The sequence below is a fragment of the Papaver somniferum genome, chromosome 6 (assembly GCF_003573695.1).
Source record: "Papaver somniferum cultivar HN1 chromosome 6, ASM357369v1, whole genome shotgun sequence".
NCBI classification, from domain to species: Eukaryota; Viridiplantae; Streptophyta; class Magnoliopsida; order Ranunculales; family Papaveraceae; genus Papaver; species Papaver somniferum.
Window position 1 is genome coordinate 31,154,096 of NC_039363.1, and position 15,417 is coordinate 31,169,512.

The window sequence follows — 15,417 nt, forward strand, 5'->3', positions numbered from 1 at the left end:
TCCCATGGCCACTGATACGGGAGCGAAGTCGAATTCATATTTACAATTTTTGCCTTCAGCAAAAAGCAACCATCAAGGCATCAACAACGGGCGTTTTTCAAACCTTGTTCCACACACATTAATTGTGATTAAGCTGTTCTCAGCTATTCACTTACAGTGGGATACTGCGGCAATGGACTTCACAATCAGAGAACTGGGAAACAGAAAAGGTAAGGAATGATGTATAGTGTACACTGTAACCAACACCGATGACCTATTATCATTAAAAAGAATTATGAGAATTATAATGTAAGTATGCATATGATTAACCGGACAACTACAACACCAACCAAAACTCTATCCTTCGGATAGCGAAACCAAACTTTGCAATTGGCCAAGTACAAGACACACCCAACGGAGAGCGGCCTAAAGAATATGAATATTTTTATACACACAAAAATCACCTTATCATCGCGGGTGGGGGATCCCAAGTCCGACTCATTTCTACTTCTACTTCTGTAAATTCGCTATTACTTGTACATTTTTCAGTTTCTCTAGCAATTTGGATATCGGAAGGAATTACATACTGATTAAAAAACTTTACAACAAAACGTGGAATTAGTGCAACCATTATTATCGCGAGCAAGCAAAACCAGAACACTGAAGTCTTTGCTATTTCAAAGATCGCCCTGCATAATGAAATACAACATAATAATAAATCAGCACTTCTTCAATGCAATCCTCCATGTGCATCATGAATAGTAGGAGATTTGACCTCTTAACTATAGATTTTTAAGTCAGATAAATGGTACTCCATATTCCCAACACTGGGGTGGTGATGGTTATAAACCGTTCAATTTGCTGTTTCAGACCATGTTATTAGGGTGGAGGGACATTGCAAAACAATAAACGGATACTGACGTCAAAGAAGAGGACTTACCAGTAACCAGGTAAATCAGGTATAGCGTCTATTAATATAACTGCGATGCATGTAACAATTATAGATCCCCATATGGCAGCGTGAGTAAGCCAGGACCACCGTAATACATCCATCGCCAAATGAAGATTAACAAGTATTACCACAGAAACTGTCCATAGATCTCCAATACCAGAAGCGTCTACTGTGCTTTGTCTATAAGCAAGGTAAGGGATAAAGAAGATAACCATGCTCTGCCACACCATATCGATCATTGTAACAAAGAACAATTTTAGGTTGTAAGCCTCGTGTCTCTGGCCAGCTCCATAAAGATGAGGATACTTCAGCAAAGTCCTCCTACTCAAGTTTTTGTCCAGAACTCCAACAATTATTGTTGGGAAAGAAGCATAGATCACAGAATAGAGGACGCTGCTCCATTCCGTGACCGCAGTCGTTAAGGTGAATGATGTGTAGAGTACATACCTGTCAGAGGAGATATCACAAATTAGAAAAGCAAGACAGAAACGCCACTCCAAAAGCTTTTATAATAACAATTGTATAAAAAATTATCAAATTTTGAGAGCGAATGAGGGAGGTAGAGTACTGACCAGAATAGCATGAAGACAAATACAGCATTTTTATAGAAGTTGTAAAGAATCATATATCCCATCCGCTGGTAATTCCAGTGGCCATGGACCAACAGAAGTGGAACCAAAAATCTGAACTGACCCATTGAAAAATCAGAGGCCATGACAGCTTGCCTTCCCTCTTGACCACTGATGCCTATCCCCACATCAGCCATTTGAATCATAGAAACATCATTTGCACCTGGTAAACAGTAACAAGCAATAATCACCTAAATGACCTCTCATATAGATTATTTCAGACAGCAACTCAGGTTACAAATTTGGTGATCCATATGAAACTAAGAAGCTTATGCTTACCATCTCCAATGGCAAGGGTCATGTCATCTGTCCTCTTCTTTATTAGAGCAACAATTCCAGCTTTTTGTAGCGGAGCAACTCGACAGCACAGGACCACACTACATTCTGTGGCTAACTGGAACAGCTGTAGGCACAAAAAGTAAGCTCAGGTCAGACGAGCAGAATATGAGGTGTAAAACTTCTAGATTTTATGTTTTACAAACTCTTACCTCGTTTTCTAACTCAGTCTCAAGAATATAGACAAGACTGGTCCCGTCAATTATTAAAGCAATAGGAAGTCTACCACCTCCTACAGAACTCACTGTACTGGTAGACAATGGTGTGGCTCTTGCATCTTCTAGACTCTTCCTACCTGATTCTTTAGAATTACTGTTTATTACTATCTGGGTCATGTTATCGGTTAAGAGCTTACATGAGTAACCAATTGATATGGCTGTCTCTTGTTTGTCTCCTGTCAAAACCCACACTTTAATTCCAGCTTGCCTCAGTGATTCTATAGCTTCTGGTACCCCATGCTGCAGCTTATCTTCAATTCCAGAAGCTCCCAACAGTTTAACTTTCTTTTCCACGTCATAAGCAAGACCACGGAGTAAATGAGCCCTTCCAATCAGCGCGGTACTAGCCTTCTCATAAGCAATATGCCATTGCTCAAATTCTAAAGCACTCAACTCACGCATTCCAATGACCAACGTTCGGAGGCCCAATGAGGAGTAGGTTCGTAGATGAGTTTGAGTTGCATTATGTAATTGTAAATTAAGCGATTTGTTTATTATATTAAACATTGAAGTGTCTGCACCTTTCACAAATATTTTCACACTCTTGTCAGGAAAACCAACTATCACTGACATTCTCTTCCGGTCACTGTCAAACTCATGCAGACCCAGAATATCAAACCTGCACTGCCCATAAGGTGGGATTTAATAAGCATAACATGTCTGTAAGTTGCATACTCTCAAGGAGCAGGTTCATAGATTCCAAATCATTATATTTACCTATTAATCCAGGTCCTAATAAATACTAACTGAACATCACAGAAGGAAAGAATGAACTGGTTGATTACCTATATCGTTCTCCAAGGACATCGATGGTTATGTAGCCAGAGGTTCTTTCTAGAAGCATGAAACCATAGGAAGCAGCTGCATACACGAGGGCCTGTTCGTCAGGAGACTCACCCTGATAATCCACCAGCCTCATAGTGGGATCCGGTGTCTCTACAACCAGAGGTACAATTGTGTTGCAGGCAGCCAGAGCAAGGAAGAAATCATGAGCTTTCTTTCCTTCTTCTGTTTCTTTGCCCTGTTTCAGTAGCTGTTGGATCTGCGGGTCAATCTTTACCTTCATTTTTGGCGTCAAAACCTGTCCATCCACTAATAGACAAGAAAAATTAATAAGCTATCTTTACTTGCACAAAACGGAAAAAAGAAGCACAGATTCTAAAGAAGACAATAAAACTCACCTTGGACTGAGTATGCATATTCCTCTCCTGGAGTAGCTTTTGCTTCACTGTAGTCTACTCCTCCTATGCTTGCACATAGAAACTCCATCTTGTTCTCCGTCAATGTTCCAGTTTTGTCTGAGAAAACGTACTTTATCTGTCCAAGATCCTCATTTATATTCAAAGCCCTGCACTGAAACCTCGAATTTGATGCTTCGTCATAAAGATTTGAATCTTGAATCATGAAATAGGCCTGTCCAAGGCGGACCAATTCCATCGAAATGTAGAGTGAAATGGGGATCATAATCTGGAAAACGATAACCGACTTGAGAAATGTGAATAATACTTCATATCCAAGTCCAGAATAGTTATAATTCTCATCCTTCGAGTAATCTTTCTTCCTGAAAAAGGGCAAATACTCCAGCTCATCCCGATTGCGCTGCAGCCAACTCCAACCTAAGCCAGAAACTATCCCACATAGCACAATGAGAACCAGCGAGAGTGTTATAATCTCACGGTTCATAATGGTCTCCAATCGACTCCTCTTGGAAGGGGCTCCTGAGTTGTTAAGCATTGCCTTAGTCTCTCGACCAGCATAAACAGATACCCCAATTGCCCAAGCAGTATTTTTGAGCTCACAACCACGAAGAATAATGTTTGAGGGTCCAAGTGAGACCCTCTTCCCATCAATTTCCATATTAGCCTGGAACCCATATATGTTTCTATTGGGATGTTCACATTTGATCAATCCTTGAACCCCTTCTTTCTCAGGCATCTTTGAGAGTGTCTCTTGTTTTGCATACCGGGTTTTCAAGTTCGATTCACCATCTAAATTAATAGTCTGTACATAAGCAACTCCAGTTGGATCACTAGTGGATAGCAATACCATGTCACAAGGGAGAGTATCATTCACAGAAATTTTGAGAACCTCTCCAACCCTGATTTCCTTCCATTTCTTCTTTTGGAACTGACCATCTACTAGAACCAAAGCTATCCGATTGTTCTCAATTCTATCGGAACGAGTCCGTCTCCAATCTTCATAAGCATCCTTAACAGCAGTAACAATTAGAACAATTGCTAACGGTAGTATAGAAGCCGTTCTACCGAATACAGCAAGTTGAGGAAGCTGATTTAAGATGGCAATTACAAGGAAATATATATATGCAACTCTATGAAACTGTTCAAATAGGTTTTTGGGTAAGAATGTTAGTATAGAATACTTGCTGGTCCGAATGGAATTCCCCGTAAATTCAAATTTCTCATTTGTTTTATCTGGATTATTAACATAAATGAGTCTTGCATCATCATCACTGATCTCTCTCTGGGACATAGTTAAGCCATTAGAATCAGCTCCTCTAGAACCATACCTTACAGGTATGGGTTTCGACCCGGAACGGGAAAAATTGTCAACAGATGAAGTTGCAGAGATATAAGAATTGACCTCATCAATTGAATGTCTCCCAGATACAATTGAGAAAAGACTTCTAAGAGATCGAGAAGGTTGATAATTGTCTACTCGTGCACTGGTTCGATCTTGGTCTGGATCCATTTGAGAAATGGATTTAGGTAGTTTGGATTTTAAATCAGGAGGAATGGAAAGATGATCATGGGTTTGATTGACAGTTGTTGGAGTTTTAGGAGATAGGTTCAAAAGAGGCCTTTCATAGGCCATTGATCAGACACTTCTCTTCTTCTACTACTACTGCTACTTGTTCCGCTTAATAGTAACATCTATGTATCTATTAGTAAATGAAAGAAAGCTCTAATATGGATATGAGTTTGTTATATTGATCGTAAAACTTTAAACTCTCTGATTACATTCGACGCAACAACTAATGATTTACAGACAAATAAGAAAAAGGGTTTTAGAATTTTAGAATCTTACTTGATTTGGTTTATCAGAGAAATAATGAGTTGAGATTCCAACTGCTACCTATTTTCTCTTCTTCTTCATTCGCATATATGTGTAATAGAGAGAGAGAAACATTGACCAAACTCAAATACAGATGGTCAAACTCAAAGACAAGAGAGCGAATTTTAGAAGAAGAAGAAGAAGAAATTGGGCGGGCGGGCGGACAGGCGGCGAATGCAAGAAATTAGGAGAAGTGTCTGAAATGGATTCTGTCATTGCTTTCATCAGGCTTGGACTTTTCTGACGAAGATGGATGTGTAGAGATGAGGCCACGTAACAACTGTATATGGACCCACATTGAATCGTATTCGTCGGTGAGTTTAAAACAAAACACAGAAACTTCAACAAATTTGAAACGCGCCTTCTTTAATTGAAGGCAACGACCATCGATATCGGAAAGGAAATTACTAAATCAGATTGTGTGGGTTGCCACGGTCTCATTTGTCAGTACGGTTTCTTCGATTTTTACAGTGCGTACAAACAGTGAAAATAAGGGACAGAAGAAACATTTTTAAAATGGAAACAGGAGTAATTAAATTAATGAAATGTTTCTCAAGTGGGGTTTTATATTAGAACATTTAATGGCGTTTAAAGGAACTTCTTTTATTCATTGTTTTCCAAGCTATAAGATTCCAAACTCATATCATCTAATCTACACATTCCACAATATTATCTACTAATCAATCTACTAATCAATAATTTGAAAGTTGCTTTTCAAAGCTTCTAGAAGATGGTCTTTCATTTTCTTTACAATCATCAAATGCAGAAAACTATTTACTTTGACTAATTCTCCTTCCATGACCAAGAACTCTGTTTCCTTCGAGTGATCTTCCATTTGTTATCCATATTTCTTTTATCTCCATCTGACCGGCACTATACTGATCAACTTCATTCTACCGCTTGAATTTTCGTTTTGATGTGGACATGTGGCCTAAAAAAAACATGATATCATTTTCAGTGTTACTAATTGTGAGCCCGTGCAAGTTCATCATGCCGGTAAATTAATTACTGATACTGTAATCTAGATTATGATTGGATTTTAGAAGGATCAATTATGCAATCTAATTTATGACTGGATTCTAGGAGGATTAAATTTTACATTTTGCATCTCGTAATCATCTTGGTTTATCCAAGGCAAGACGATAGATGGAACATGTAAGTGTAATGTTTCATGTTCTACACTTGGTTGTTCAGTACCTTAGAAGTATAAAATGTAACAACATTATTATGTTTATCTGGTATCTTATCTTTCTTTATCTAAAGAAATAAAATGCTGTTTGCAATGGTTGCACAAAGAAGCAAAAAATGTTAACACTATTAATACGGAGAAAGCATCACAAATACGGCACCCGACACCCATGAAAAACAAACAGAACCACTGCAGTCCACAACAAAACATCATAAACACGGGACTGAAGTCTACAACAAGGGATTTGGAAATACTAATTGTTAGAACAAATGGTTCAAACTAGCACAATCAATCAAGATGTGAAATGGAAATGAAATGAAATCAAAACAAATCAAGCAGACACAAAATATAAGAATTTATAGTGGTTCGATCAAGATGATCTACGCCTACTTGCGAAGACAACGAAGTGATTGCACTATGTATCAAACAAGGTCTCTATTGAATCAATCCCCTCTCAAGAACTCTAGACTTCTTTTGGTACCTCACACACTCTTTACATAAGTTTATCTTTCTCTTACAAACAAAAGGAAATTTGTTTTCCTATTAATGTTCCTTTGACCTATAAACACAAATAGCTACATGGACTTGTGGGCCAGGCTCTTGGGGCAAGCCCAACCAGAATACACATCATGTACTCCACCTTGACTTGAATACCACCATCGTTATCTTCACTTAGCCCATCAAGGACTCTCAACACTTGTTGACACCAACTAAGTCCAAGCAATGCTTGAGTTTGATACTTGGAACCGGCTTCGTCAACATGTCTGCAGGGTTATCCATTGTAGGAACCTTTAGCATCACTATCTTCCCTTCCTCAAATGCATCTTTGATGAAATGATACATGACATCGATGTGTTTGGTTCTCTCATGATACATCTGGTTCTTGGTCAAATGCATGGAACTTTGAATGTTATAGAACAGAGTTGCACTCTCTTGCTTGAACCCCAAATCACCAACCAAACCCATCAACCATATACCTTCCTTTACTGCTTTTGTGACTGCCATGTACTCTACCTCAATTGTAGACAATGCAACTGTGCTTTGCAAAATCGACCTCCAACTGATAGTACTACCACATAATGTAAAAGGATAACTTGGCAGTGACTTTCTTCTATCAATATCACATGCACAATCAGAATCAACATAACCTACAACATTTGTTGAATCACCACCGTGTTTTTCAAACACCAAACCAACATCTGTATTGCCCCTTAGATAACTCAAAATCCACTTTACAGCTTGCCAATGAGCCTTCTCAATACTTCTTATGTATCTTCTTACCACACTCACAGCTTGTGCAATATCCGTCCTTGTACAAACCATATCATATATGATGCTACCAACTGCACTTGCATATGGAACCCGACACATGTACTCTGCCACATCTGCCGTTTGAGGTGATGGTCTACCAGAGAGTCTAAAATGAACTTCCAAAGGATTACTTACTGGTTTTGCATCTTCCATACCAAACCTTTCCAACACCTCTCGATGTAAGCCATATGGGACAAATACAACTTGTCTTCAGCTAGGTTTCAACGAATCTCCATGCCCAATATCTTCTTTGTTGCATCCAAGTCTTTTATCTTGAACTCACTACTCAACTGTGCTTTCAGCTTATGTATCCCTGACATGTCTTTGCAAGCTATCGACATATCACAACATACAAGAGCAAATACCCGAATGAACTATCTTGGAGTTTCCTGTGATATACACAACTATCATACTTACTCTTACCATAGACATTTGCTAACATAAACATATCAAAACGTTTATTCCGCTACCTTGAAGATTTCTTTAAACCATACAAAGGTTTCTTAAGCAAAATGATAGGTGTCTAAAACACCTTGATTTTATATCTATTGGTTATGCTTTCTTTGCTATTTCTCTAGTAAAATATGTATCTTGTTGTAGGGCTTTATCCCACGGATGTGCAGCCCAATATAATAGATATAGTTCTATATCTATTGTATATAAAGGATACTATAGATATGTAATGGTGTTAGTCATATCAATAAGAAATCCTTTTCCTTCTCTGTCTTTTTATCTTCTTCTCCATAATCCACTGCAACATGTTATCATGCCCGATGCTCAACCGCAGAGTGATTGATTTTTTCCCCGACATGGATGATTTACATAGATGGAGTTATGCAATTATCGTCAAACTAATGTTGAAATCGTCGGAACCAAATAAGCTAAGTTGGATCCATTTTCTATTTTTTGTTCCCTGTTTTGATTTTAGTAAATCCCATAATCAATTGATATTTGTATGTTTTATGTTGCGATTGATTATGTCATAATCTTTGATTATAATCTGTGTAGGGTTGTCTTATTCAGACATAATCTTTGGTTGTAATCTGTATGGGTCTGTCCAATTCGTTTAGATCTCGTAACAACATATATACATCTGTTTTTGATTGTTGTGGGTGATTGAAATTTGATTTGAACATGTACCTTGTCCTCTATGCACCACTTAGCCAATCACCAATCAAATGAATGGAATTTTATAATATATATTCATTTTTGTATGTTTGTGCGTGAAGATGATGGTTGAATCTAATCTATGTCTACAATGTACATCAGTTTTATTTTTTTGCGGCAGTTGATTATGCCAATTCTCGGCTGCTGTTTGATCCTCGCAGAAAAGAGGAAGAAGAAATTAGGTCAGGAAGAAAACAACCAACCCAGTCTAACCAAGCCCGGTCCAGAAACTCGGTCCAACCCGGTCCGGTCCAGAAACTCGGTCCAACTCGGTCCGGTCCTGAAACTCGGTCCGGTGCAACCTGTTTTGTCCTGTTCCGTCCGATCCTGTTCCTGTTCCCGTTTCTCCTGAGTTGTGTCCTGTTCCGATTCTGGTTTCGGGACATGCGCGAACACAACTGTCCCGGTTTTGTGTATATACGGAGAGAACCAAATTTTGAGGTATGTAACTATAACGCGAGCTTTTATATGCTAGGCTTATTTACTCGCTAGGCTATTTGTTTGTTTTTAGAATATGCCTAGTTTTGTTAATTTTTGTCTTAAGCATATAAACGGTCAATTTAAATTATTTTTGTTGATCTCAATCATTAAGAATTTTGGTCTTAATGCTATTTGGTCTCTTGAATATGATATTGGCTATAGTTGAATAGTGTCTTTTGTTCAATTGGTTGTACCAACTCGATTTCAATGTATTCATTTTGGGTTTAGAAGTACTTGAACACCATTATTGTATACTTGATATCTTTCTCCCAAAATTTGAATGTTCCTTGAAATGTATCCACTTGCTCGACTATTAATATGTCAGTTGTTTCAAAACATACGTTCAAATAAAATCACATGTATTTCAATTTTTGTGGAAGAACTCGCAAAAGATGATATGAGTCAGAAAATTTTCATTTCTCTACTTCATCCATAATACTAACGAACCGGTATATGTTGAAGTATAAAAACAAGAGAATTAATTATTTTTAATAATATATTCAACCTAAAGTAGGTGGTTGACATGTGTAGTGAGATTCTCTTGGCCTATTGAGATAAAGAAATTTCTCAAATTAAGCTAAATGTAGAAAAATTGAAAATGGAAAGAACCCCAAAGTGATAAGGGTTAGACGTACTCATATAAAGCATGTGAAAAGGGACATATATATCATGAGACGGAAATGTATTTTTTTTCCCAGTAATAATGACACCAAAGTACCGGTATGAGCTGAATATAGGATGAAGCTAAGATGTAATTCTAGCTCCCATCATAAATGAAATAGTTGGAAATGCACCTGGTCATAGGTGTTGATATATACAATGTAATGTGTATCATAGTAGCAACCAATTTTCACATCAAGTTTAATGGCAACAAGAACTTTGCCTGGCCAATTGAATATTTAATTGAACTAGATCATATGTCTACCCTTACAGTCAGAATGGATTTGATTGCATCTATAAATTATTTCTAATGAATGTGGAAGGAAGCATACTCTTAGAAAAATTAATGTGTCAATCTAGTGAATTGTAGATCACTAGAACTTGAATTATTGAATCCTTATTAACCCCAACAATGAAATGATTGGGATTGATTCATAAAGACTTTGACATAACCATAAGGCACATTGGTTGTGACACGATGTTCCGTTTTGAAAGTACTAACACGAGCATCACTTCATTTGAGTGTATAAGAAAATGAACTAATATAATGCGAAGTTACGACATCTATCATAATCAGTGATTTCTAAAGTTACTAGATTTGCACTGCCTCTCCCCATTATGCTTTAGAGTAAGAAAGCACGTCACTCATCTTACAAAGTCTCTCTTTAGTGAAACATGATTGAGACCATCCTATTTTACTTAGATTCAAATGATAAATAACTCATTCTCCAAAGAAATAAAGTATTGTTAATGAACATATATCCACACATAATGCGGACCATTCAAAGTGATTTATGGCTCTGGTGGATGATTCGACGCATTGAATCAGTTGTTCTTCATAACAAACGATGCGTTTAATTTTTGTAGAATTCCTATCACATATTACACAAAGCAAAGTGCAAAGGCTCACCACCCTTGTTAATGCTAGAGAATTTACATCAAAAGAACTTGATGAATGTTGCATGTTTAATAGATCAATATAGAACATCTTATTCACAATGGTCTCGCAGAGGCTACCATCAAAGGTTACAGATGGTGTCTAAGGAATAGGTTATGCGTATCAACCTACCTTTTATTGCTTTGGGGATATGCAGTATTACGCGCATCTTTACTTAATTCGTTTTAGAACCCAATATTATTCAACCTTTTTTGCGTACCAGTTGGTAACTGAATTTAAGCCTGACATTTGTGTTATTACGCATTTTTGGTTGCACTATATATGTGCCATTACGAGTCCACATCGTACTATGATGGGTCACGAAAATGATTAAGTAACTTTATTGTATATTTGCTCTCAACAATTATCCGCATTTTAAAACCTTTGGCAGGAGGTCTATTATTGCTAAATTTGCAGGTTATCACTTTAATGAGACAGCCTTTCCGTCGTTAGGGGGAGATAAGAAAAAGTATTTTCTAAAGAAACGACATGAAATGTCGTGGTGCGTTCCCACTGTGTATCATATTGATTATTGTACTCCACAAATATAAATGTGAAGTGACAAAGAATAATCAATTTTCAGAATGTACACTGATGTCGCTAAAGTGACAAGATCACACATACCAGCTGCAAATATTCCTGCAAGGTTAGAAATCCTCAGTATGGGGTACACTATAGACTAAGGTGTTGCAACTACACTTGGTGGAAGTGTAGTTGAGGCCGTGGCTCCATAAAGGAAGATGGAGAGACCACCAGGTTCGATCAATGCTCACCTAGAAAGGAAGTCGATGAGTAAGGCACAACCTAATTTGTACCATTAATGAAACCATCTCATTTAATTGTCTCTGACTATGTCCATGAATCAATAATGGAGGACGCTCCGAAGTTTTAATGATTCTAGAGAACAATGAAATCCTGTACGGATTATGAGAATGCACATAAGTCAATGGAAGGATCATGCGTGCACAGTGATGATATAATCCATAAATAATTGCTCCAGAAGTAGAGAACAATGAGATCGAACCATGCTTTATTTTGATTAATTTCAAATAAATAGCATATTTGGCCTACACAATCCAGGTAGAACTTAGTTCTTTGGCAAATATACGGGTATTTAGAGTGGTAGTGCTAACCAACCAAGTGTAAAGCCTATTGGATATACATAATTAATTTGTCACAAAGCATAATGAGAAGAAAGTAGTCTTAAAGTACAAAGACTCGCCTTGTGGCGCGAGGTTTCTCACAAAGCCCTGGAATTGTTCTCTTGTAATGAACGTTATAGAGTTCTGCTACTTAGTTAGCTTGGTAATTTCAAAAGGACTTGAAATGCAGCACATGTATGTGGTTATTACGTATCTCTGAAAGAATCAAGAGATAGAAGATATTTACAAAAGTACTTGATATACTTTTGTTTCCCAAATCAAATGACTCTAAACCATAGAGTACGTTTACAGTTATATAGAACGTTCACTTATAGATTCAAGCAATCAGACGGATGTGGTATACCCGTCTAAGTGGCAATTTGATTTGGAGAGGATAGACAAGTAAGTTATTTTTCCTTGCGTATTCATAAGAAAGTTCCTGATTTGGAATTGTAGCTATTTATGTTGATGGTACAAACATGATGTGTACTCTTGATGTAATAAGAGACCTTAAAAGCTATTTAAAATCCGAATTTGAGATGAAAAATCTGGGGAAAGCTCGACCGAATACTGAGCTTGTGGAATATTATTCCGCCAGTTTGCATATGTCTAAAGTTGTCAGGAAATTTAACAAAGACATGCATCCTGATAGCACTCCCATGATTAGTCGAGGTTAAAATGTAAGTAAGTGACCATTTCGTCTAAAGGAAGATGACGAATATGTGTTGGGAGATGAGATGCCCTTATCTAAGTACAATAGACGCATTATTGTACTTAGCATAATGTACTCGACCAAATGTTACATCCTCAGTGAACTTGTTAGCTAGATATAGCTCAGCGCCAACGCAACGTCATTGGAATGGTATAATGAATGTAATCATATACTTAAAAGTAACCATTGACATAAATTTGTTTTATCCTTACAAAGACATTAAAAGGAATGCTAATGAAAGTGCAATCCAAAAGTTTGTTGATTATTAAGGAATAATAATCTCATCTCCAACGAAAGTAATCAGAGGGAGATATAATAGATTATTTTCTAAGTCATTACCAATATTCAGTTTCGAAAAATACATGACTAAAGGAACTATCTGGAACAACTCTGAAAGTAATCAGGGGGAGATGCCGACATAAGGGGGGGATCCAAGGATATGACGTCGACATATTTTACTTCGAAATTGAAGCTGTGTTGTACTCTTTTTCCCTTAGATCAAGAATAGTTTTTCCCAAAGGGTTTTGTTACTCGACAAGGTTTTTAGCGAGACAACACTAAAAACATCAAGTATGTTGAACATTGAAGACATAAAGATGATATTACTGAAAATATCTGAATCGAAGAAATGAGACGCGATATTCTATTAAGAAACGTAACTTCCAGATTCAACAACATGGTCTTATAAACATTCAAGTCACCAAAGTAAAGTGTGATAAACTCCTTTTGACTGCATTAGACTAATGAAAATTTTCTGATATCAGGGGGAGCATCTAATGGTGTGTTTAACTCTTTTCCTTCACCGAGGTTACTTTTTCCCATAGGGTTTTGTTTCTCGGAAAGGTTTTTAATGAGACAACAACAAACACCGGGAAGTAATTTCCCAACTAAGTCTATTGTCTTTCCCACAAGTATTTTCTGCCTTATGAGTTTTGAAGCAACTAGTCAACTTCAACGGAACAAAGTGATTATCTGCAACAGATCACCTTTACTTGCATCTGTCACGTTATACTCTTTTCCCTTCGTCAAGGTTTTATCCCACTGGGTTTTCCTTGTCAAGGTTTTAATGAGGCAACGTATACGCATCCAACTATGTTCTAAGTTTACTTAGTGTTGTACTCTTTTTCTTTAGTTCAGGTTTTGTCCCTCTGGGTTAGCCTGACGAAGTTTTAACGAGACAACTAACTTAGACTCGACAACCTTTGAAGATCGTATTACATGTGATGAACTACATGTAAAATACGAGGAAACTTGTGAAAAGATGTACCAAGGTTTTTTCCCATTAGGTTTTTCCTTGTCAAAGTTTTAATGGAGCAATTATCTTAGACACAGAAGTCATCAAGGAGAGAACTACATTTGAAGACCTACATCTGAAGCATTGCATGTGAAGTACTGCCTATGGAGTTTTATTGGACCGCACAAGGGGGAGTGTTGTAGGGCTTTAGCCCACGGATGTGCAGCCTAATATAATAGATAGGGTTCTATTCCTATTGTATATAAAGGATACTATAGATATGTAATGGTGTTAGTCATATCAATAAGAAATCCTTCTCCTTCTCTGTCCTTTTATCTTCTTCTTCATAATCCACTGCAACATATCTTATGTTTTCATTTGAGTTTATTAGGTGCAATGGAGTCATTCGTAGTAAAAGGAGAAGAATTGTCAATTTGGATCATAAAAGGCAGAATCGCCATTTCGTAGGCTGAGTGATGGAAGCCAAGCCAAGCCAACTGAGTCTGTCACTGTGGTGGCCTGAATCATTTGTTGGGTGCCTAAATCTTTCCTAATCATTACATCAAGCCTGAAATTAAAAGAAAATGTTTCTCTTATCATTATTTTTCCTAAAATTTAGAGAAAGGAGGAACTGAGATGGTGGCTCCAGTAGCTATTATCGAGTGATTCTACTAACAAAGAAGACGAAGTTGAGGAACTGAAATTGATAGAGTGAGGAACATATGAAAAAGATTATAGATGAGAGGAGATATACACCAGAGGGAAGATACGTTTATTTCTGGATCTGAGATTTGAAATCAATTTAGAGTTTCTGAAGTGGATGACCTCTCTGTTGTTGTTGATGAGAAGGGGTTTGATTATTCGTCTAATGGTGAAGCTTGTATAGGTGGTAACTCAAATTAGGTTTTAAATTTGTTTGAAGTGGATGTTGAAAACGCCGGGGGTACCAAAATGCACCACCAACTTTTTCTTAGGCAATCTGTATTGACAAATTCAACACAACTCCGAGAGTAAAAACTCAATCACAGAAAGTGCCTAGGGTTATCTTTCTCTCTCTCTCTTGTTGTTAGAACGTTTACAGAATTGAATTCGTAAACCTAACTACAAAGAGAGTTCTTGGACGGTACCAAAGACCAATGTCCAAGGATCAATCAAGTCTTTTCCAATTAATAAGGTTGGACCTATTTACTGTGATTGATCAATGCACAACGTGTGATATTTCAATTTTAAAGATAAACAATATAATGCGGAAAAAGAAATAACACATACACCAGAAGTTTTGTTAACGAGGAAATCGCAAATGCAGAAAAACTCCGGGACCTAGTCCAGATTGAACACCAAACTGTATTAAGCCGCTACAGACACTAGCCTACTACCAATTAACTTCGGTCTGGAATGT

At 37.3% G+C, this 15,417-nt stretch overlaps 1 protein-coding gene across 1 annotated transcript; it reads right to left on the reverse strand.

The window, feature by feature from the left end:
* Positions 1 to 236: 236 nt before the first annotated feature.
* LOC113287250 (phospholipid-transporting ATPase 1-like) lies at positions 237 to 5,380 on the reverse strand. The gene is made up of 7 exons (XM_026535934.1): positions 3,296 to 5,380; positions 2,900 to 3,206; positions 2,049 to 2,733; positions 1,840 to 1,963; positions 1,504 to 1,723; positions 920 to 1,378; positions 237 to 668 (listed from the first exon to the last, which is right to left on the reverse strand). The coding sequence occupies exons 1-7, from the start codon at positions 4,944 to 4,946 to the stop codon at positions 440 to 442; spliced, it is 3,675 nt and encodes a 1,224-aa protein (XP_026391719.1). The 5' UTR covers positions 4,947 to 5,380; the 3' UTR covers positions 237 to 439.
* Positions 5,381 to 15,417: the final 10,037 nt, after the last annotated feature.

Bases quoted from the DNA above. Each gene is read 5' to 3' on its own strand.
- LOC113287250 (XM_026535934.1), bottom strand. From the start codon at position 4,946: ATGGCCTATGAAAGGCCTCTTTTGAACCTATCTCCTAAAACTCCAACA. The intron at 2,734-2,899 runs GTAATCAACCAG...TGGGCAGTGCAG, and splicing joins GTCCTTGGAGAACGATATAG to GTTTGATATTCTGGGTCTGC. The intron at 1,724-1,839 runs GTAAGCATAAGC...ACTGTTTACCAG, and splicing joins GACCCTTGCCATTGGAGATG to GTGCAAATGATGTTTCTATG.